General features: G+C 47.6%; 1 protein-coding gene across 1 annotated transcript in view; it reads right to left on the bottom strand.

Moving 5' to 3' along the window:
• hhipl1 (HHIP-like 1) overlaps positions 1-16,459 on the bottom strand; it is a 73,568-nt gene extending 57,109 nt beyond the window's left edge. The window contains exon 1 of the mRNA XM_087989582.1: positions 15,862-16,459. Coding sequence (XP_087845708.1) covers positions 15,862-16,140 — 279 coding nt within the window. The 5' untranslated portion in view covers positions 16,141-16,459. The remainder of the gene's footprint in view (positions 1-15,861) is intronic.
• Positions 16,460-25,269: the final 8,810 nt, after the last annotated feature.

The following is a 25,269-nucleotide window of genomic DNA, read 5'->3' as shown; positions in this document are numbered from 1 at the left end:
TAAACAATCAGCAGGTAAACATTCAGCAGGTAAACAATCAGCAGGTAAACAATCAGCAGGTAAACATTCAGCAGGTAAACAATCTGCAGGTAAACAATCAGCAGGTAAACATTCAGCAGGTAAACATTCAGCAGGTAAACAATCTGCAGGTAAACAATCAGCAGGTAAACATTCAGCAGGTAAACATTCAGCAGGTAAACAATCTGCAGGTAAACATTCAGCAGGTAAACAATCATCAGGTAAACATTCAGCAGGTAAACATTCAGCAGGTAAACAATCAGCAGGTAAACAATCAGCAGGTAAACATTCAGCAGGTAAACAATCAGCAGGTAAACAATCAGCAGGTAAACATTCAGCAGGTAAACATTCAGCAGGTAAACAATCTGCAGGTAAACAATCTGCAGCTAAACATTCAGCAGGTAAACATTCAGCAGGTAAACAACCAGCAGGTAAACAATCTGCAGGTAAACAATCAGCAGGTAAACATTCAGCAGGTAAACAATCAGCAGGTAAACATTCAGCAGGTAAACATTCAGCAGGTAAACAATCAGCAGGTAAACAATCAGCAGGTAAACATTCAGCAGGTAAACAATCTGCACGTAAACAATCATCAGGTAAACATTCAGCAGGTAAACATTCAGCAGGTAAACATTCAGCAGGTAAACAATCTGCAGGTAAACAATCTGCAGCTAAACAATCAGCAGGTAAACAATCAGCAGGTAAACATTCAGCAGGTAAACATTCAGCAGGTAAACAATCTGCAGGTAAACAATCAGCAGGTAAACAATCTGCAGGTAAACATCAGCAGGTAAACATTCTGCAGGTAAACAATCAGCAGGTAAACATTCAGCAGGTAAACATTCTGCAGGTAAACAAACAGCAGGTAAACAATCAGCAGCTAAACAATCATCAGGTAAACAATCAGCAGGTAAACATTCAGCAGGTAAACATTCAGCAGGTAAACAATCAGCAGGTAAACATTCAGCAGGTAAACATTCTGCAGGTAAACAAACAGCAGGTAAACAATCTGCAGGTAAACAATCAGCAGGTAAACAAACAGCAGGTAAACATTCTGCAGGTAAACAAACAGCAGGTAAACAATCAGCAGGTAAACATTCAGCAGGTAAACATTCTGCAGGTAAACAAACAGCAGGTAAACAATCAGCAGGTAAACAATCAGCAGGTAAACATTCAGCAGGTAAACAATCAGCAGGTAAACATTCTGCAGGTAAACAAACAGCAGGTAAACAATCAGCAGGTAAACATTCAGCAGGTAAACATTCAGCAGGTAAACAAACAGCAGGTAAACAATCAGCAGGTAAACAAACAGCAGGTAAACAATCATCAGGTAAACAATCTGCAGCTAAACATTCAGCAGGTAAACATTCAGCAGGTAAACAAACAGCAGGTAAACAATCAGCAGGTAAACAAACAGCGGGTAAACAATCATCAGGTAAACAATCTGCAGCTAAACATTCAGCAGGTAAACAATCATCAGGTAAACAATCAGCAGGTAAACAAACAGCAGGTAAACAATCAGCAGGTAAACATTCAGCAGGTAAACAATCAGCAGGTAAACATTCAGCAGGTAAACATTCAGCAGGTAAACAATCATCAGGTAAACAATCTGCAGCTAAACATTCAGCAGGTAAACAATCATCAGGTAAACAATCAGCAGGTAAACAATCTGCAGCTAAACAATCAGCAGGTAAACAATCTGCAGCTAAACAATCATCAGGTAAACAATCATCAGGTAAACAATCATCAGGTAAACATTCAGCAGGTAAACATTCAGCAGGTAAACAATCATCAGGTAAACAATCTGCAGCTAAACATTCAGCAGGTAAACAATCAGCAGGTAAACAATCAGCAGGTAAACAATCTGCAGGTAAACATTCAGCAGGTAAACAATCTGCAGCTAAACAATCAGCAGGTAAACAATCTGCAGCTAAACAATCATCAGGTAAACAATCATCAGGTAAACATTCAGCAGGTAAACATTCAGCAGGTAAACATTCAGCAGGTAAACAATCATCAGGTAAACAATCTGCAGCTAAACATTCAGCAGGTAAACAATCATCAGGTAAACAATCAGCAGGTAAACAATCTGCAGGTAAACATTCAGCAGGTAAACAATCTGCAGCTAAACAATCAGCAGGTAAACAATCTGCAGGTAAACATTCAGCAGGTAAACAATCTGCAGCTAAACAATCAGCAGATAAACAATCTGCAGCTAAACAATCATCAGGTAAACAAACAGCAGGTAAACAATCATCAGGTAAACAATCATCAGGTAAACATTCAGCAGGTAAACATTCAGCAGGTAAACAATCATCAGGTAAACAATCATCAGGTAAACAAACAGCAGGTAAACAATCTGCAGGAAAACAATCTGCAGGTAAACAATCAGCAGGTAAACATTCAGCAGGTAAACAATCTGCAGGTAAACAATCAGCACGTAAACATTCAGCAGGTAAACATTCAGCAGGTAAACAATCAGCAGCTAAACAATCATCAGGTAAACAATCAGCAGGTAAACAATCTGCAGGTAAACATTCAGCAGGTAAACAATCAGCAGCTAAACAATCAGCAGCTAAACATTCAGCAGGTAAACATTCAGCAGGTAAACAATCAGCAGGTAAACAATCATCAGGTAAACATTCAGCAGGTAAACATTCAGCAGGTAAACATTCAGCAGGTAAACTATCAGCAGGTAAACATTCAGCAGGTAAACATTCAGCAGGTAAACATTCAGCAGGTAAACAATCAGCAGGTAAACATTCAGCAGGTAAACATTCAGCAGGTAAACAATCAGCAGCTAAACATTCATCAGGTAAACATTCAGCAGGTAAACAATCATCAGGTAAACATTCAGCAGGTAAACATTCAGCAGGTAAACAATCTGCAGGTAAACATTCAGCAGGTAAACATTCAGCAGGTAAACAATCATCAGGTAAACATTCAGCAGGTAAACATTCAACAGGTAAACATTCAGCAGCTAAACATTCAGCAGGTAAACATTCAGCAGGTAAACAATCTGCAGGTAAACATTCAGCAGGTAAACATTCAGCAGGTAAACAATCAGCAGCTAAACATTCAGCAGCTAAACATTCAGCAGGTAAACAATCAGCAGGTAAACAATTAGCAGGTAAACATTCAGCAGCTAAACATTCAGCAGGTAAACATTCAGCAGGTAAACATTCAGCAGGTAAACAATCAGCAGGTAAACAATCAGCAGCTAAACATTCAGCAGGTAAACAATCAGCAGGTAAACATTCAGCAGGTAAACATTCAGCAGGTAAACAATCAGCAGGTAAACATTCAGCAGGTAAACAATCAGCAGGTAAACAATCAGCAGGTAATCATTCAGCAGGTAAACAATCTGCAGGTAAACATTCAGCAGGTAAACATTCAGCAGGTAAACAATCTGCAGGTAAACAATCAGCAGGTAAACATTCAGCAGGTAAACATTCAGCAGGTAAACAATCAGCAGGTAAACATTCAGCAGGTAAACATTCAGCAAGGAAACAATCATCAGGTAAACATTCAGCAGGTAAACATTCAGCAGGTAAACATTCAGCAGGTAAACAATCATCAGGTAAACATTCAGCAGGTAAACATTCAGCAGGTAAACAATCTGCAGGTAAACATTCAGCAGGTAAACATTCAGCAGGTAAACAATCTGCAGGTAAACAATCAGCAGGTAAACATTCAGCAGTTAAACATTCAGCAGGTAAACATTCAGCAGGTAAATATTCAGAAGGTAAACAATCTGCAGGTAAACATTCAGCAGGTAAACATTCAGCAGGTAAATATTCAGAAGGTAAACAATCTGCAGGTAAACAATCAGCAGGTAAACATTCAGCAGGTAAACATTCAGCAGGTAAACAATCAGCAGGTAAACAATCTGCAGGTAAACATTCAGCAGGTAAACATTCAGCAGGTAAACATTCAGCAGGTAAATATTCAGAAGGTAAACAATCTGCAGGTAAACAATCAGCAGGTAAACATTCAGCAGTTAAACATTCAGCAGGTAAACATTCAGCAGGTAAATATTCAGAAGGTAAACAATCTGCAGGTAAACAATCAGCAGGTAAACATTCAGCAGGTAAATATTCAGAAGGTAAACAATCTGCAGGTAAACAATCAGCAGGTAAACATTCAGCAGGTAAACATTCAGCAGGTAAACAATCATCAGGTAAACAATCAGCAGGTAAACATTCAGCAGGTAAACATTCAGCAGGTAAACATTCAGCAGGTAAACAATCAGCAGGTAAACATTCAGCAGGTAAACATTCAGCAGGTAAACAATCAGCAGGTAAACATTCAGCAGGTAAACAATCTGCAGATAAACAAACAGCAGGTAAACATTCAGCAGGTAAACAATCAGCAGGTAAACATTCAGCAGGTAAACATTCAGCAGGTAAACAATCAGCAGGTAAACAATCAGCAGATAAACAAACAGCAGGTAAACATTCAGCAGGTAAACAATCAGCAGGTAAACATTCAGCAGGTAAACATTCAGCAGGTAAACAATCAGCAGGTAAACATTCAGCAGGTAAACATTCAGCAGGTAAACATTCAGCAGATAAACAAACAGCAGGTAAACATTCAGCAGGTAAACAATCTGCAGGTAAACAATCAGCAGCCAAATATTCCGCAGGTAAACATTCAGCAGGTAAACATTCAGCAGATAAACAAACAGCAGGTAAACATTCAGCAGGTAAACATTCAGCAGGTAAACAATCAGCAGGTAAACATCAGCAGGTAAACATTCAGCAGGTAAACAATCTGCAGGTAAACATTCAGCAGGTAAACAATCATCAGGTAAACAATCAGCAGGTAAACATTCAGCAGCCAAATATTCCGCAGGTAAACATTCAGCAGATAAACAAACAGCAGGTAAACATCAGCAGGTAAACATTCAGCAGGTAAACAATCTGCAGGTAAACATTCAGCAGGTAAACATTCAGCAGGTAAACAATCTGCAGGTAAACAATCAGCAGGTAAACATTCAGCAGTTAAACATTCAGCAGGTAAACATTCAGCAGGTAAATATTCAGAAGGTAAACAATCTGCAGGTAAACATTCAGCAGGTAAACATTCAGCAGGTAAATATTCAGAAGGTAAACAATCTGCAGGTAAACAATCAGCAGGTAAACATTCAGCAGTTAAACATTCAGCAGGTAAACAATCATCAGGTAAACAATCAGCAGGTAAACATTCAGCAGGTAAACATTCAGCAGGTAAATATTCAGAAGGTAAACAATCTGCAGGTAAACAATCAGCAGGTAAACATTCAGCAGGTAAATATTCAGAAGGTAAACAATCTGCAGGTAAACAATCAGCAGGTAAACATTCAGCAGGTAAACATTCAGCAGGTAAACAATCAGCAGGTAAACATTCAGCAGGTAAACATTCAGCAGGTAAACATTCAGCAGGTAAACAATAAGCAGGTAAACATTCAGCAGGTAAACATTCAGCAGGTAAACAATCAGCAGGTAAACATTCAGCAGGTAAACAATCTGCAGATAAACAAACAGCAGGTAAACATTCAGCAGGTAAATATTCAGAAGGTAAACAATCTGCAGGTAAACAATCAGCAGGTAAACATTCAGCAGGTAAACATTCAGCAGGTAAACAATCAGCAGGTAAACAATCTGCAGTTAAACATTCAGCAGGTAAACATTCAGCAGGTAAATATTCAGAAGGTAAACAATCTGCAGGTAAACAATCAGCAGGTAAACATTCAGCAGGTAAATATTCAGAAGGTAAACAATCTGCAGGTAAACAATCAGCAGGTAAACATTCAGCAGGTAAACATTCAGCAGGTAAACAATCATCAGGTAAACAATCAGCAGGTAAACATTCAGCAGGTAAACATTCAGCAGGTAAACATTCAGCAGGTAAACAATCAGCAGGTAAACATTCAGCAGGTAAACATTCAGCAGGTAAACAATCTGCAGATAAGCAAACAGCAGGTAAACATTCAGCAGGTAAACAATCAGCAGGTAAACATTCAGCAGGTAAACATTCAGCAGGTAAACAATCAGCAGGTAAACAATCAGCAGGTAAACAATCTGCAGATAAACAAACAGCAGGTAAACATTCAGCAGGTAAACATTCAGCAGGTAAACAATCAGCAGGTAAACATTCAGCAGGTAAACATTCAGCAGGTAAACAATCAGCAGGTAAACATTCAGCAGGTAAACATTCAGCAGGTAAACAATCTGCAGGTAAACATTCAGCAGGTAAACATTCAGCAGGTAAACAATCTGCAGGTAAACAATCAGCAGGTAAACATTCAGCAGTTAAACATTCAGCAGGTAAACATTCAGCAGGTAAATATTCAGAAGGTAAACAATCTGCAGGTAAACATTCAGCAGGTAAACATTCAGCAGGTAAATATTCAGAAGGTAAACAATCTGCAGGTAAACAATCAGCAGGTAAACATTCAGCAGGTAAACATTCAGCAGGTAAACAATCAGCAGGTAAACAATCTGCAGGTAAACATTCAGCAGGTAAACATTCAGCAGGTAAATATTCAGAAGGTAAACAATCTGCAGGTAAACAATCAGCAGGTAAACATTCAGCAGGTAAATATTCAGAAGGTAAACAATCAGCAGGTAAACATTCAGCAGGTAAACAATCATCAGGTAAACAATCAGCAGGTAAACATTCAGCAGGTAAACATTCAGCAGGTAAACAATCAGCAGGTAAACATTCAGCAGGTAAACAATCTGCAGATAAACAAACAGCAGGTAAACATTCAGCAGGTAAATATTCAGAAGGTAAACAATCTGCAGGTAAACAATCAGCAGGTAAACATTCAGCAGGTAAACATTCAGCAGGTAAACAATCAGCAGGTAAACAATCTGCAGTTAAACATTCAGCAGGTAAACATTCAGCAGGTAAATATTCAGAAGGTAAACAATCTGCAGGTAAACAATCAGCAGGTAAACATTCAGCAGGTAAATATTCAGAAGGTAAACAATCTGCAGGTAAACAATCAGCAGGTAAACATTCAGCAGGTAAACATTCAGCAGGTAAATAATCATCAGGTAAACAATCAGCAGGTAAACATTCAGCAGGTAAACATTCAGCAGGTAAACATTCAGCAGGTAAACAATCAGCAGGTAAACATTCAGCAGGTAAACAATCTGCAGATAAACAATCAGCAGGTAAACATTCAGCAGGTAAACATTCAGCAGGTAAACAATCAGCAGGTAAACAATCAGCAGGTAAACAATCTGCAGATAAACAAACAGCAGGTAAACATTCAGCAGGTAAACAATCAGCAGGTAAACATTCAGCAGGTAAACATTCAGCAGGTAAACAATCAGCAGGTAAACATTCAGCAGGTAAACATTCAGCAGGTAAACAATCAGCAGGTAAACATTCAGCAGGTAAACATTCAGCAGGTAAACAATCAGCAGCTAAACATTCAGCAGGTAAACAATCAGCAGGTAAACATTCAGCAGGTAAACATTCAGCAGGTAAACAATCAGCAGGTAAACAATCAGCAGGTAAACATTCAGCAGGTAAACAATCAGCAGGTAAACAATCAGCAGGTAATCATTCAGCAGGTAAACAATCTGCAGGTAAACATTCAGCAGGTAAACATTCAGCAGGTAAACAATCTGCAGGTAAACAATCAGCAGGTAAACATTCAGCAGGTAAACATTCAGCAGGTAAACAATCAGCAGGTAAACATTCAGCAGGTAAACATTCAGCAGGGAAACAATCATCAGGTAAACATTCAGCAGGTAAACATTCAGCAGGTAAACAATCATCAGGTAAACATTCAGCAGGTAAACATTCAGCAGGTAAACAATCTGCAGGTAAACATTCAGCAGGTAAACATTCAGCAGGTAAACAATCTGCAGGTAAACAATCAGCAGGTAAACATTCAGCAGTTAAACATTCAGCAGGTAAACATTCAGCAGGTAAATATTCAGAAGGTAAACAATCTGCAGGTAAACATTCAGCAGGTAAACATTCAGCAGGTAAATATTCAGAAGGTAAACAATCTGCAGGTAAACAATCAGCAGGTAAACATTCAGCAGGTAAACATTCAGCAGGTAAACAATCAGCAGGTAAACAATCTGCAGGTAAACATTCAGCAGGTAAACATTCAGCAGGTAAATATTCAGAAGGTAAACAATCTGCAGGTAAACAATCAGCAGGTAAACATTCAGCAGGTAAATATTCAGAAGGTAAACAATCTGCAGGTAAACAATCAGCAGGTAAACATTCAGCAGGTAAACATTCAGCAGGTAAACAATCATCAGGTAAACAATCAGCAGGTAAACATTCAGCAGGTAAACATTCAGCAGGTAAACATTCAGCAGGTAAACAATCAGCAGGTAAACATTCAGCAGGTAAACATTCAGCAGGTAAACAATCAGCAGGTAAACATTCAGCAGGTAAACATTCAGCAGGTAAACAATCAGCAGGTAAACAATCTGCAGGTAAACATTCAGCAGGTAAACATTCAGCAGGTAAATATTCAGAAGGTAAACAATCTGCAGGTAAACAATCAGCAGGTAAACATTCAGCAGGTAAATATTCAGAAGGTAAACAATCTGCAGGTAAACAATCAGCAGGTAAACATTCAGCAGGTAAACATTCAGCAGGTAAACAATCATCAGGTAAACAATCAGCAGGTAAACATTCAGCAGGTAAACAATCAGCAGGTAAACATTCAGCAGGTAAACATTCAGCAGGTAAACAATCAGCAGGTAAACATTCAGCAGGTAAACAATCTGCAGATAAACAAACAGCAGGTAAACATTCAGCAGGTAAATATTCAGAAGGTAAACAATCTGCAGGTAAACAATCAGCAGGTAAACATTCAGCAGGTAAACATTCAGCAGGTAAACAATCAGCAGGTAAACAATCTGCAGTTAAACATTCAGCAGGTAAACATTCAGCAGGTAAATATTCAGAAGGTAAACAATCTGCAGGTAAACAATCAGCAGGTAAACATTCAGCAGGTAAATATTCAGAAGGTAAACAATCTGCAGGTAAACAATCAGCAGGTAAACATTCAGCAGGTAAACATTCAGCAGGTAAACAATCATCAGGTAAACAATCAGCAGGTAAACATTCAGCAGGTAAACATTCAGCAGGTAAACATTCAGCAGGTAAACAATCAGCAGGTAAACATTCAGCAGGTAAACATTCAGCAGGTAAACAATCTGCAGATAAACAAACAGCAGGTAAACATTCAGCAGGTAAACAATCAGCAGGTAAACATTCAGCAGGTAAACATTCAGCAGGTAAACATTCAGCAGGTAAACATTCAGCAGGTAAACAATCAGCAGGTAAACATTCAGCAGGTAAACATTCAGCAGGTAAACAATCAGCAGGTAAACATTCAGCAGGTAAACATTCAGCAGGTAAACAATCTGCAGGTAAACATTCAGCAGGTAAACAATCATCAGGTAAACAATCAGCAGGTAAACATTCAGCAGCCAAATATTCCGCAGGTAAACATTCAGCAGATAAACAAACAGCAGGTAAACATCAGCAGGTAAACATTCAGCAGGTAAACAATCTGCAGGTAAACAATCTGCAGGTAAACATTCAGCAGGTAAACAATCATCAGGTAAACAATCAGCAGGTAAACATTCAGCAGCCAAATATTCCGCAGGTAAACATTCAGCAGATAAACAAACAGCAGGTAAACATCAGCAGGTAAACATTCAGCAGGTAAACAATCAGCAGGTAAACATTCAGCAGGTAAACAATCAGCAGGTAAACAATCAGCAGGTAAACAACCAGCAGGTAAACATTCAGCAGCCAAATATTCCGCAGGTAAACATTCAGCAGATAAACAAACAGCAGGTAAACATTCAGCAGGTAAACAATCAGCAGGTAAACAATCAGCAGGTAAACATCAGCAGGTAAACATTCAGCAGGTAAACAATCAGCAGGTAAACATTCAGCAGGTAAACATTCAGCAGGTAAACAATCAGCAGGTAAACATCAGCAGGTAAACATTCAGCAGGTAAACAATCAGCAGGTAAACATTCAGCAGGTAAACATTCAGCAGGTAAACAATCAGCAGGTAAACAATCAGCAGGTAAACATTCAGCAGGTAAACATTCAGCAGGTAAACAATCTGCAGGTAAACATCAGCAGGTAAACATTCAGCAGGTAAACATTCAGCAGCTAAATATTCCGCAGGTAAACATTGAGCAGATAAACAAACAGCAGGTAAACATTCAGCAGGTAAACAATCAGCAGGTAAACATTCAGCAGGTAAACATTCAGCAGGTAAACATCAGCAGGTAAACAATCAGCAGGTAAACAATCAGCAGGTAAACAATCTGCAGGTAAACAATCAGCAGGTAAACAACCAGCAGGTAAACATTCAGCAGCCAAATATTCCGCAGGTAAACATCAGCAGGTAAACAATCAGCAGGTAAACATTCAGCAGGTAAACATTCAGCAGGTAAACAATCTGCAGGTAAACAATCAGCAGGTAAACATTCAGCAGGTAAACAATCAGCAGGTAAACAATCTGCAGGTAAACATCAGCAGGTAAACATTCAGCAGGTAAACAATCAGCAGGTAAACATTCAGCAGGTAAACATTCAGCAGGTAAACATCAGCAGGTAAACAATCAGCAGGTAAACATTCAGCAGCCAAATATTCCGCAGGTAAACATTCAGCAGATAAACAATCAGCAGGTAAACATTCAGCAGGTAAACATTCAGCAGGTAAACAATCTGCAGGTAAACATCAGCAGGTAAACATTCAGCAGGTAAACAATCTGCAGGTAAACATCAGCAGGTAAACATTCAGCAGGTAAACATTCAGCAGGTAAACATTCAGCAGCTAAATATTCCGCAGGTAAACATTCCGCAGGTAAACATTCAGCAGGTAAACAATCTGCAGCTAAACATTCCGCAGGTAAACATTCAGCAGGTAAACATTCAGCAGCTAAACATTCAGCAGCTAAACATTCAGCAGGTAAACATTCAGCAGGTAAACAATCTGCAGGTAAACATTCAGAAGGTAAACATTCAGCAGCTAAACATTCAGCAGGTAAACATTCAGCAGGTAAACATTCAGCAGGTAAACAACCAGCAGGTAAACATTCAGCAGCTAAACATTCAGCAGCTAAACATTCAGCAGGTAAACAATCTGCAGGTAAACATTCAGCAGGTAAACATTCAGCAGCTAAACATTCAGCAGGTAAACAATCCGCAGGTAAACATTCAGCAGGTAAACATTCAGCAGCTAAATATTCAGCAGGTAAACATTCAGCAGGTAAACAATCAGCAGGTAAACAATCAGCAGGTAAACAATCTGCAGGTAAATATTCAGCAGGTAAACATTCAGCAGGTAAACAATCTGCAGGTAAACAATCTGCAGGTAAACATTCAGCAGGTAAACAATCTGCAGGTAAACAATCAGCAGGTAAACAATCTGCAGGTAAATATTCAGCAGGTAAACATTCAGCAGGTAAACAATCTGCAGGTAAACAATCAGCAGGTAAACATTCAGCAGGTAAACAATCTGCAGGTAAACAATCTGCAGGTAAATATTCAGCAGGTAAACATTCAGCAGGTAAACAATCTGCAGGTAAACAATCAGCAGGTAAACATTCAGCAGGTAAACATTCAGCAGGTAAACAATCTGCAGGTAAACATTCAGCAGGTAAACAATCTGCAGGTAAACAATCTGCAGGTAAACAATCTTCTGATAAACATTCGGCAGGTAAACAATCAACGCTAGTTCTTTGCTGCTGACTACAAAATCTGTGCCAATCAATTATTGACTAAATTTGTTTTGTGTATTATTAAGTACACCTCAGTATATTTGGCACAGTGGGCTTTACACACAGTATGTCATGTGTGGGGTTGTATACAGAGGGAATTACACACAGTGTGATGTGTATATCCATATAGTGAACACACACGGAGTTATAGATGTGCAATTGTAAATAAGTTTTGTATGTTGGAACGTAAGCACTTCCTTGACCGGGTGTTGTGGACTGGCACGTTCCAAGGTCAGGGATTACTTGCTGAGGGACACAGTAAAACTTGGAGCAGCTGCCGCTAAGGTGCAGTGGGGAAAGGCTAAAATCTAAGGTCTTTCTACCAAAATACAATGGGGGTCTGTTATGTTGCCAGATACCCTTGTTGCCTTAGTGAGAATGTAATTCCTTTCCTTTCTTGTTCAGAAAATGTCTTTTGTTATTGCCACTGAATTGAAACTCTAATGACAAATGTCAAAATTCCACTGTTCCTTCTGCAAAGTCCAGACTGAACTTCTGTTTAATTGTAGATAATTTATGAATAAGGTATATTTTTTAACTAAAAGAAAATGCAAGGCAAAGTACTGCCATAGACAGAGGATTGGCTGCCTGGCAGAAGGCAGAGAGTGGGGATAAAGGGGTCTTTTTCACAATGGCAAGTGGTATTTAGTGCAGCTCTGCAGAGTTATAACCACAACTAGTCACATTAGGACAGGACAAAGGAACTGAGGACATTGTTGCTAAGTTTGCAGGTGGCACAAAGATAGCTGGAGGGACAGGCAATGTTGAGGAAGTGGGGAGACTGCAGAAGGACTTGGTCAAGCTAAGAGAGTGGGCAAAGAAATGGCAGGTGGAATAAAATGCGTGAAAGCATGAGGTTATTCACTTTGATATGAAGAATACAGGTAAAGATCATTTTCTAAATGGGGAAAGGCTTCAAAATTCTAAAACACAAAGGGTCTTGGGGGTCCAGGTTTAGGATTCTCTTAAGGTTAACATGCAGGTTCAGTTCAGTTAGGAAGGTAAATGCAATGTTGGGATTAATTTAAAGAGTTCTAGAATACAAGAGCAGATATCACAGAGTCATAGAGTCCTACAGTACAGAGACAGACCGTTTGGCCCAAACTGGTCCATGCCGAACAAAATGTCCATTCACACTAACTCCATTTCCCTGCACTTGGTCCATATCCTTCTACTCCTTTCCTATCCATGTATTTACCCAAATGCCTTTTAAATATTGTTATTGTACCCACCTCAATCACTTCCATTGGCAGCTCATTCCATATGCGTACCACCCTCTGTGTAAAAAAGTTGCCCCTTTTATTCTTTCCCCTCTAACCTTAAACTGATATCCTCTCGTCCTCGCTTCCCCAACCCTGGGAAAAAGACTGAGTGCATTAACCCTATCCATGCATCTCATTATCTTATACACCTCTATGGAGTGCAGAGCTGAAAATGTGTTGCTGGAAAAGCGCAGCAGGTCAGGCAGCATCCAGGGAACAGGAGAATCGACGTTTCGGGCATAAGCCCTTCTTCAGGAATGGGGTGCACCCCCTCAGTCTTCTACACTCTAAAGAAAAAAGTCCTAGCTTGTCCAACCTCTCCCTATAACTCAGTCCCTTGAGTCCTGGCAAAATCCTTGTAAATTTCTTCTGCACTCTTTCCAGTTTAATAACATCCTTCCTATAGTAAGGTGAAAAACTAAACACAGTACTCCAAGTGTGGCCTCATCAATGAGTCTTTATAAGGTTCTGGTCAGTCCACATTTGGCATATTTTGAGCAGTTTCAGACCCAGTATTTAAGGAAGGATATGGTGGTATTGGAGGGAGTCCACAGGGGTTTACAAGAATAATCCCCGGTATGTAGGGCTTGTCATACGTGGAGCGGCTGAGGACTCTGGGTCTGTACTTGATGGAGTTTGTCAAGATGAGGGAAAGATCTGACTGAAGCTTACAGAATACTGTGAGGCCTGGATAGAGTGGATGTGGAGAAAGTGAGGATTGCAGATGCTGGAGATCAGAGTTGAGAGTGGAAAAGCACAGCAGGTCAGGCAGCATCTGAGGAGCAGGAGAATCGATGTTTCGGGCATAAGCCCTTCATCAGTGGACTTAGAGAAGATGTTTCCACAAGCAGGAGAGACTAGGACCCGAGGGCATAGCCTCAGAGTGAAGGGCTGACCCTTTAGAGTTGAGACAAGGAGGAATCTCTTCAGCCAGAGGGTGGGGAATTTTGGCAATCATTGGTGCGGAGGGCTGTGGGGGCCAAATCACTGAGTGACTTTAAGACTGAGATAGATATGTTCCTGACTGGGAAGGGATCAAGGGTTACCAGGAGAAAGCTGGAGAATGGGGTTGAGGAACACATCAGCCATGATCGAATAGTGGAGCAGACTTGATGGGCTGAATGGCCTAATTGTGCTCCAAGATGTTACGATCTATAGTCAACATAAACTGCAGGCTGCCCTGAAGGAGTTCCCCTGAAGAGCAGGTAGGAGTTTAGCTAAACATCAACATTGAAATGATGAGGGTTAATTGTCAGGAAAATGAATGTGTTGTCACCGTGCAATTACAGATGGAGAAGGTCATTGACAATCTTAATTTAACCATCCGGTGAGAGCTCCCCTACAATTCTCAATTTTCAGCATGCAATTAACACCAAACCTTTTTGCCTCCACCAGTCCATCCATTATTAAATTGATTGTGCTATTTCTCACTGTCACACTGTGAAGTGAATCATGGAAATCCACCCTTACATGTCGTTTCCCAATCTGTGAGTGGGAATCACGAGTTAGATATAAAAGAACCAAAGAACTGCAGATAGCAGAAATCAGAACCAAAAGACTAGAAATGACTAGTCATGACAGCACGTGCTGTTTAATATTTAATTATTCAGTCAACAAACCATATTCCACCTCAATGGGAGCAGCATATCATTGTACCGATTAGAGATTGTAAATCACTTTATCAGGCTTGTTTCGTGGAGTTCAGATTTGCAGGGACTTGTTTTACAACTGTGGAATTCTCTCTGATATTGATTTTAAGATTTTACAACAACCCTTGTCCAGAATTGCAAAAGTTGTTTGTTCTAGACATGAAAACAAAATTACTTATTCAGATTGCTAAAACTCTTCCAAAGGTAGTTCCTTTCTCATTCTTTGAGTCCTGGAGATGTACAGCACAGAAACAGACCCTTCGATCCATGCTGACCAGATATCCGGTATCCGAAACTAATCTAGTCCCATTTGTCAGCGCTTGGCCCATATCCCTCTAAACCCTTCCTATTCATATACCCATCCGGATGCCTTTTAAATGCTGTCATTGTACCAGCCTCCACTACTTCCTCTGGCAGCTCATTCCATACACGTACCATCCTCTGTGTGAAAAGGTTGTCCCTGTAGGTCCTTTTTAAGATTTCCCCTTTCACCTTAAACCTATGCCCTCTAGTTTGGACTCCCCAACCCTTGGGAAAAGACCTTGTCTACTTACTCTATCCATGCCCCTCGTGATTTTACAAACCTCTATAAGATCACCCCCTCAGCCTCCAACACTCCAGGGAAAATAGCCCCAGTCTATTCACCCTCTCTCTAGAGCTCAATTCCTGATCAATAAAGGCAAGCATGCCATGAATCTTCTTTACCATGCTATCTAATTGAGTGGCCACCTTCAGGGAGCTATGGACTATAGAATGTTAAAAGTTATCTTAAAGGATACAAGAGTAGACCACTGATAACTATAAGCAGAGTTGGTGTGGCTGCACAAATGGGGAATCATGCTGAGCAAATTAACTAGAATTCTTTGAGAAGGTCAAGAGCAGGACTGGATTTTCAAAGTTGAGACATCGCTGGATCAGGAGATAGTGTATGTCAATGAAGACAGGGGATATGGGTGAGCGGGTCTTACTGCTGGATTGGAGAGGGGCAGTGCAAAATTGACTGAGGTTTGGATTGTGGAGGGAGGAAGGTGGGAGAGTGCCCATGAAAACACTAGAAAAGAGAAATCTGGAGATGCAGCAGGAGTTAGCAGACAGTATGATGTCTCGACGCAAGGCGAAAACCATTATGGATTAGTAACATCCAGTTAAAGTCACTTACCGCACACAGCATATCCTGGATGTAGGCAGCACATGTGGCGTACAGAGAGTAGTCAAAACTATCCACGATGCTGTAGAAGCGGTTCATGATTTCCTGGTCTTTGGTGGAGTCACAGCAACCGAACTGACTGTACATGGTACAGAATGACAGGCCGTTCTGTGGCCGGAACGGGGGTTTAAAATCCAGGCACTGGGGGTGGCATTTCACCAGCAGCACAGGATACATCAGGGCAATAAAGAGGGCAAAGAGTTGGTCATGCCCATGTTGACTGTAGGCCATGCTTGACTCTGATTCCAGGCTGTGACACACTGCCACTCTCACAGCCTGAAGGCAGCTGACTGCAGCAGTGCAGAGAAAGACTGCACACTGAAAATCTGAACTCTGTACTTTGTTCTGGTCATCGCTACCTCAGCCTCTCCCAGCACCTGCTGATATTGTCAGCTCAGATAATCTTTAAATTTTTGTTCTTCTCTGCCTATCTGTGCTGCACGAAGTAAACACGACTCTTGCGACGACGAGAAAAATGTGCTCACTCCCAACATTTAAAATATAACTCTCCCTAATTGCAGACCTCCGACAAAGCCCTCAGCAATGTGGACCCGCCTCCTTCCTGTTTCTGCAATGTCAGCAGACAGTCCTCAGCTTGTTTACTTTGGAAATGACTCGATTCTCTCTGCAGACTCCTACAGGGCCTCAAGTTGTTTGGATCAGACAAGTATCTGGCTACAAGGAGCTTGTTTTTTATTTCAAAAATATACTTTACAGTTGGTCATGCCATACATATGTAAACATGTACATACAGAGATCAGAATTTATCATTTTTATACAGGTCTGTACATTTTTTGATCATATGCCCATATGATTAGCTGAGGTGTCAGCAGAGCCCAAATGACTGCGCGGGCCCCCTGTTCTTCTTCGTCAGGCGGATGTTATACAGTGGTCTTTCCCCACCGCGCCTTGGCGGCAGCTGCCCCAAGCTTCAGCGCGTCCCTCAACACGTAGTCCTGGACCATGGAATGTGCCAGTCTGCAACACTCAGTCGGGGTCAACTCCTTCAGCTGGAAGATCAGCAGGTTTCGGACCACCCAGAGAGCGTCCTTCACCGAGTTGATGATCCTCCAGGCACAGTTGATGTTCGTCTCGGTGTGCGTCCCGGGGAACAGGCCGTAGAGCACGGAGTCCCGCGACGGCGCTGCTCGGGACGAACCTCGACAAACACCACTGCATTCCTCTCCAGACTTCTTCTGCATAGGCACATTCCAGAAGGAGGTGTGTGACAGTCTCATCCCCCCCGCAGCCGCTTCGAGGGCAGCGTGCGGTGCGGCAGAGAGTCCAGGCGTGCATAAAGGATCTCACAGGCAGAGCCCTTCTCACCACCAGCCAAGCCATGTCTTGGTGCTTGTTGGAAAGTTCTGGCGATGAGGCATTCTGCCAAATGGCTTTGACAGTCTGCTCAGGGAACCGCTCGACAGGATCCGCCCTCTGCTTTTCCCGAAGGGTCTCAAGGACACTACATGCTGACCACTTCCTGATGGACTTGTGGTCAAAAGGTGTTTTTCTTCATAAACTTCTCCACGAAGGACAGGTGATACGGAACGGTCCAACTACTCGGAGCGTTCCGCAGCAGCGAGACCAGGCCCATCCTTCGCAACACCGGGGACAGGTAGAACCTCAGTACGTAGTGACACTTGGTGTTTGCGTACCGGGGATCCACGCACAGCTTGATGCAGCCACACACAAAGGTGGCCATCAGGGTGAGGGAGGCATTGGGTGTATTTTTTCCCCCATTGCCCAGATCTTTGTACAGTGAGTCCCTTCGGACCCGGTCCATCTTTGACCTCCATATAAACTGGAAGATGGCCCGGGTGACTGCAGCGGCACAGGTCCTGGGAATAGGCCAGACCTGTGCCACGTATAACAGCAATGACATTGCCTCACACCTGATGACTAGGGTTTTTCCCGCGATGGAGAGCGACCGTAGCTTCCATCTGCCCAGTTTCTGCCTCTGCTACAAGGAGCTTTGACTCAGACTTAGCTTGAGCTGTACACACACTGGGCCACAGAGGGAGTAGGTTATCCAGCCAGTGTTGCACAGGCAGCCACACTCTTTAGGATTGGACTGACTGCCTAAGTCAGTGATCAGGGAGGAGGAGGTCTGACTGAGAGTAATCCTGAGGGTAAGGGGACTGAAGAGGTGGAAGTGGGGGGTGGGGGGGGGGGGGGGGGGGGGAACCTTGCTCCTTCCAGTTTCAGGGTTCGGCCAGCTGGAACAGCTGGAGGAGGAAATTGCCTGTTGTTCTGGGATACAGGAAGCTATTGATTTGCATGTGGGAGTAATTGGAATATTGTGGTACTGGGAATAACAGAGACATGGAGAATAGACACACAGCTCACTGCAGCAAAGAGTGAGAATCCACAACGATTGTGTGGCCTTCTCTCAGTGGGAGGTTTCAGGACATCTCCAGAGGGCAGGAGAGGACCGTACAGTGTGACGGGGTGGAGTGTGAGGGGGAATCATAGTTCATGTAGTTACCAACAGCACAGGGAGGAGGTTCGGTTTGTGTGTTAGGAGCAGCAAAGTTTAAAAACAAAAGCAGAAACAGTAACGTAAGACTTTAGAATGGGGAAGGGTTCCCAAACTGGTGTCAGCTTCCTGGGCTGGATCATGAGCTGAAATATCAGGTTAGCCAACTCAAAGAGGTGGTGGCCAGTGGGGAGCTCCAGCTGTGTTACAGACCCAGCTCCCTGTCCACCACATGCCTTTACTCCCAGGCTACCCCACCCTGCTCTCTCACGTCACTCCCCATCTCCCCCATTCCCTCACAGTTCACACTGAGGGCTCCCCATTCCCTCACTGTTCACATTGAGATCCCCCTCTCCCTCCCACTGAGTGACCCTCTCTCCCTCACACTGAGTGACCCCCTCTCCCTCACACTGAGTGACCCCCTCTCCCTCACACGGAGCATCCCCCTCTACTTCCCATTGAGTGACCCCCTCTCTCTCCCACTGAGTGACCCCCCTCACCCTCCCACTGAGTGACCCCCTCTCCCTCCCACTGAGGGCCCCATCTCCCTCACACTGAATGACCTCCTCTCCCTCACACTGAGGGTTCCCCTCTCCCTCCCATTGAGTGACCCCTCTCCCTCCCACTGAATGACCCCCTCTCACTCACACTAAGTGACCCCCTCTCCCTCACACTGAGTGACACTCTCTCCCTCCCACTGAGTGACCCCTCTCCCTCCCACTGAGTGACACCCTCTCCCTCCCACTGAGTGACACTCTCTCCCTCCCACTGAGTGACCCCCTCTCCCTCCCACTGAGTGACCCTCTCTCCCTCCCACTGAGTGACACTCTCTCCCTCCCACTGAGTGACCCCCTCTCCCTCCCACTGAGTGACCCCCTCTTCCTCACACTGAGTGACCCCCTCTCTCTCATACTGAGGGCCCCCTCTCTCTCCCACTGTGACCCCCTCTCCCTCACACTGTGTCCCCTCTACCTCCCACTGAGTCACCCCCTCTCCCTCACACTGAGTGTCTCCTCTACCTCACACTGAGTGACCCCCTCTCCCTCACACTGAGCGTCCCCGTCTCCCTCTCACTGAGTGACCCTCTCTCTCCCTCACACTGAGGGCCCCCTCCCCCTCACACTGAGTATCCCCTCTACCTCCTGCTGAGGGTATCCCTCTCACTCCCACTGAGAATTCCCCTCTTCCTCCCACTAAGTGACCCCCCTCTCCCTCACACTGAGCGTCCCCCTCTCCCTCCCACTGAGTGACCGCCTCTCTCTCTCCCACTGAGTGACCCCTTCTCCATCCCATTGAGAGACCCCTTCTCCCTCCCACTGAGTGTCCCCTCTACCTGACACTGAGTGACTCCCTCTCCCTCACACTGAGTGACCCTCTCTCCCTCACACTGAGGGCCCCCTCCCTCACACTGAGTGTCCCCTCTACCTCCTGCTGAGGGTATTCCTCTCCCTCACACGGAGCATCCCCCTCTCACTCCCACAGAGAATCCCCCTCTTCCTCCCACTGAGTGACCCCCCTCCCTCCCACTGAGCGTCCCCCTCTCCCTCCCACAGAGTGACCCGCCTCTCCCTCCCACTGAGTGACCCCCTCTCCTTCCACTGAGTGACCCCCTCTCCCTCACACTGAGCATCCCCCTCTCCCTCCCACTGAGTGAGCCCCTCTCTCTCTCCCACTGAGTGAGCCCCTCTCTCTCTCTCCCACTGAGTGACCCCTCTCCCTCCCACTGAGTGACCCCCTCTCCCTCCCACTGAGTGATACTTTCTCCCTCCCACTGAGTGACACCCTCTCCCTCCCACTGAGTGACCCCTCTCCCTCCCACTGAGTGACACCCTCTCCCTCCCACTGAGTGACGCTCTCTCCCTCCCACTGAGTGACCCCCTCTCCCTCCCACTGAGTGACCCTCTCTCCCTCCCACTGAGTGACAGTCTCTCCCTCCCACTGAGTGACCCCCTCTCCCTCCCATTGAGTGACCTCCTCTCCCTCCCACTGAGTGACCCCCTCTCCCTCCCACTGAGTGACCCCCTCTCCCTCCCACTGAGTGACCCCCTCTCCCTCCCACTGAGTGACCTCCTCTCCCTCCCACTGAGTGACCCCCTCTCCCTCCCACTGAGTGACCCCCTCTCCCTCCCACTGAGTGACCCCCTATCCCTCCCACTGAGTGACCCCCTCTCCCTCCCACTGAGTGACCTCCTCTCCCTCCCACTGAGTGACCCCCTCTCCCTCCCACTGAGTGACCCCCTCTCCCTCCCACTGAGTGACCCCCTCTCCCTCCCACAGAGTGACCCCCTCTCCCTCCCACTGAGTGACCCCCTCTCCCTCCCACTGAGTGACCCCCTCTCCCTCCCACTGAGTGACCCTCTCTCCCTCACACGGAGCATCCCCCTCTACCTCCCACTGAGCGTCCCCCTCTCCCTCCCACTGAGGGCCCCATCTCCCTCACACTGAATGACCTCCTCTCCCTCACATGAGGGTTGCCCTCTCCCTCCCACTGAGTGACCCCCTCTCCCTCCCACTGAATGACCCCCTCTCGCTCCCACTGAGTGACACTCTCTCCCTCCCACTGAGTGACCCCTCTCTCTCCCACTGAGTGACCCCTCTCCCTCCCACTGAGTGACCCCCTCTCCCTCCCACTGAGTGACCCCCTCTCCCTCCCACTGAGTGACACTCTCTCCCTCCCACTGAGTGACCCCTCTCCCTCCCACTGAGTGACCCCCTCTCCCTCTCACTGAGTGACCCTCTCTCCCTCCCACTGAGTGACCCCCTCTCCCTCCCACTGAGTGACCCCCTCTCCCTCTCACTGAGTAACCCTCTCTCCCTCACACGGAGCATCCCCCTCTACCTCCCACTGAGCGTCCCCCTCTCCCTCCCACTGAGGGCCCCATCTCCCTCACACTGAATGACCTCCTCTCCCTCACATGAGGGTTGCCCTCTCCCTCCCACTGAGTGACCCCCTCTCCCTCCCACTGAATGACCCCCTCTCGCTCCCACTGAGTGACACTCTCTCCCTCCCACTGAGTGACCCCTCTCTCTCCCACTGAGTGACCCCTCTCCCTCCCACTGAGTGACCCCCTCTCCCTCCCACTGAGTGACCCCCTCTCCCTCCCACTGAGTGACACTCTCTCCCTCCCACTGAGTGACCCCTCTCCCTCCCACTGAGTGACACCCTCTCCCTCCCACTGAGTGACACTCTCTCCCTCCCACTGAGTGACCCCCTCTCCCTCCCACTGAGTGACCCCCTCTCCCTCCCACTGAGTGACCCTCTCTCCCTCCCACTGAGTGACCCCCTCTCCCTCCCACTGAGCGTCCCCCTCTCCCTCCCATTGAGAGTCCTCCTCTATCTCCCACTGAGCGTCCCCCTCTTCCTCCCATTGAGCGTCCCCCTCTACCTCCTGCTGAGAGTCTCTCTCTCCCTCATACTGACCGGCCCCCTCTCCCTCATACTGAGCGTCCCCCTCTCCCTCCCACTGAGCATTCCCCTCTCCCTCCACTGAGTGACCCCCTCTCCCTCCCACTGAGTGACACCCTCTCCCTCCCACTGACGCTCTCTCCCTCCCACTGAATGATCCCCTCTCCCTCCCACTGAGTGACCCCCTCTCCCTCCACTGAGTGACCCCCTCTCCCTCCACTGAGGGCCCCCTCTCCCTCACACTGAGGGCCCCCTCTCCCTCACACTGAGGGCCCCCCTCGCCCACACACTGAACGTCCCCTCTACCTCCCACTGAGCGGACCCCTCTCCCTCCCACTGAGCGTCCCCCTCTCCCTCCCATTGAGAGTCCCCCTCTATCTCCCACTGAGCGTCCCCCTCTCCCTCCCTTTGAGAGTCCCCTCTCCCTCCCACTGAGTGACCCCTCTACCTCCCACTGAGTGACCCCCTCTTCCTCCCACTGAGTGACCCCCTCTCCCTCCCACTGAGTGACCCCCACTCCCTCCCACTGAGTGACCCCCTCTCCCTCCCACTGAGTGACCCCCTCTCCCTCCCACTGAGGGTCCCTCTCCCTCCCACTGAGTGACCCCCTCTCCCTCCCACTGAGTGACCCCCTCTCCCTCCCATTGAGTGACCTCCTCTCCCTCCCACTGAGTGACCCCCTCTCCCTCCCACTGAGTGACCCCCTCTCCCTCCCACTGAGTGACCCCCTCTCCCTCCCACTGAGTGACCTCCTCTCCCTCCCACTGAGTGACCCCCTCTCCCTCCCACTGAGTGACCCCCTCTCCCTCCCACTGAGTGACCCCCTATCCCTCCCACTGAGTGACCCCCTCTCCCTCCCACTGAGTGACCTCCTCTCCCTCCCACTGAGTGACCCCCTCTCCCTCCCACTGAGTGACCCCCTCTCCCTCCCACTGAGTGACCCCCTCTCCCTCCCACAGAGTGACCCCCTCTCCCTCCCACTGAGTGACCCCCTCTCCCTCCCACTGAGTGACCCCCTCTCCCTCCCACTGAGTGACCCTCTCTCCCTCACACGGAGCATCCCCCTCTACCTCCCACTGAGCGTCCCCCTCTCCCTCCCACTGAGGGCCCCATCTCCCTCACACTGAATGACCTCCTCTCCCTCACATGAGGGTTGCCCTCTCCCTCCCACTGAGTGACCCCCTCTCCCTCCCACTGAATGACCCCCTCTCGCTCCCACTGAGTGACACTCTCTCCCTCCCACTGAGTGACCCCTCTCTCTCCCACTGAGTGACCCCTCTCCCTCCCACTGAGTGACCCCCTCTCCCTCCCACTGAGTGACCCCCTCTCCCTCCCACTGAGTGACACTCTCTCCCTCCCACTGAGTGACCCCCTCTCCCTCCCACTGAGTGACCCCCTCTCCCTCCCACTGAGTGACCCCCTCTCCCTCCCATTGAGTGACCTCCTCTCCCTCCCACTGAGTGACCCCCTCTCCCTCCCACTGAGTGACCCCCTCTCCCTCCCACTGAGTGACCCCCTCTCCCTCCCACTGAGTGACCTCCTCTCCCTCCCACTGAGTGACCCCCTCTCCCTCCCACTGAGTGACCCCCTCTCCCTCCCACTGAGTGACCCCCTATCCCTCCCACTGAGTGACCCCCTCTCCCTCCCACTGAGTGACCTCCTCTCCCTCCCACTGAGTGACCCCCTCTCCCTCCCACTGAGTGACCCCCTCTCCCTCCCACTGAGTGACCCCCTCTCCCTCCCACAGAGTGACCCCCTCTCCCTCCCACTGAGTGACCCCCTCTCCCTCCCACTGAGTGACCCCCTCTCCCTCCCACTGAGTGACCCTCTCTCCCTCACACGGAGCATCCCCCTCTACCTCCCACTGAGCGTCCCCCTCTCCCTCCCACTGAGGGCCCCATCTCCCTCACACTGAATGACCTCCTCTCCCTCACATGAGGGTTGCCCTCTCCCTCCCACTGAGTGACCCCCTCTCCCTCCCACTGAATGACCCCCTCTCGCTCCCACTGAGTGACACTCTCTCCCTCCCACTGAGTGACCCCTCTCTCTCCCACTGAGTGACCCCTCTCCCTCCCACTGAGTGACCCCCTCTCCCTCCCACTGAGTGACCCCCTCTCCCTCCCACTGAGTGACACTCTCTCCCTCCCACTGAGTGACCCCCTCTCCCTCCCACTGAGTGACCCCCTCTCCCTCTCACTGAGTAACCCTCTCTCCCTCACACGGAGCATCCCCCTCTACCTCCCACTGAGCGTCCCCCTCTCCCTCCCACTGAGGGCCCCATCTCCCTCACACTGAATGACCTCCTCTCCCTCACATGAGGGTTGCCCTCTCCCTCCCACTGAGTGACCCCCTCTCCCTCCCACTGAATGACCCCCTCTCGCTCCCACTGAGTGACACTCTCTCCCTCCCACTGAGTGACCCCTCTCTCTCCCACTGAGTGACCCCTCTCCCTCCCACTGAGTGACCCCCTCTCCCTCCCACTGAGTGACCCCCTCTCCCTCCCATTGAGTGACACTCTCTCCCTCCCACTGAGTGACCCCTCTCCCTCCCACTGAGTGACACCCTCTCCCTCCCACTGAGTGACACTCTCTCCCTCCCACTGAGTGACCCCCTCTCCCTCCCACTGAGTGACCCCCTCTCCCTCCCACTGAGTGACCCTCTCTCCCTCCCACTGAGTGACCCCCTCTCCCTCCCACTGAGCGTCCCCCTCTCCCTCCCATTGAGAGTCCTCCTCTATCTCCCACTGAGCGTCCCCCTCTTCCTCCCATTGAGCGTCCCCCTCTACCTCCTGCTGAGAGTCTCTCTCTCCCTCATACTGACCGGCCCCCTCTCCCTCATACTGAGCGTCCCCCTCTCCCTCCCACTGAGCATTCCCCTCTCCCTCCACTGAGTGACCCCCTCTCCCTCCCACTGAGTGACACCCTCTCCCTCCCACTGACGCTCTCTCCCTCCCACTGAATGATCCCCTCTCCCTCCCACTGAGTGACCCCCTCTCCCTCCACTGAGTGACCCCCTCTCCCTCCACTGAGGGCCCCCTCTCCCTCACACTGAGGGCCCCCTCTCCCTCACACTGAGGGCCCCCCTCGCCCACACACTGAACGTCCCCTCTACCTCCCACTGAGCGGACCCCTCTCCCTCCCACTGAGCGTCCCCCTCTCCCTCCCATTGAGAGTCCCCCTCTATCTCCCACTGAGCGTCCCCCTCTCCCTCCCTTTGAGAGTCCCCTCTCCCTCCCACTGAGTGACCCCTCTACCTCCCACTGAGTGACCCCCTCTTCCTCCCACTGAGTGACCCCCTCTCCCTCCCACTGAGTGACCCCCACTCCCTCCCACTGAGTGACCCCCTCTCCCTCCCACTGAGTGACCCCCTCTCCCTCCCACTGAGGGTCCCTCTCCCTCCCACTGAGTGACCCCCTCTCCCTCCCACTGAGTGACCTCCTCTCCCTCCCACAGAGTGATCCCCCCTCTCCCTCCCACTG

Source organism: Chiloscyllium plagiosum, unplaced genomic scaffold (assembly GCF_037043375.1).
Source record: "Chiloscyllium plagiosum isolate Xiang-an unplaced genomic scaffold, Cpla_swu_hap1 HiC_scaffold_8, whole genome shotgun sequence".
Lineage (NCBI taxonomy): Eukaryota > Metazoa > Chordata > Chondrichthyes > Orectolobiformes > Hemiscylliidae > Chiloscyllium > Chiloscyllium plagiosum.
The sequence above is the reverse complement of the archived record's forward strand: the minus strand, read 5'-3'. Positions and strand labels throughout refer to the sequence as shown.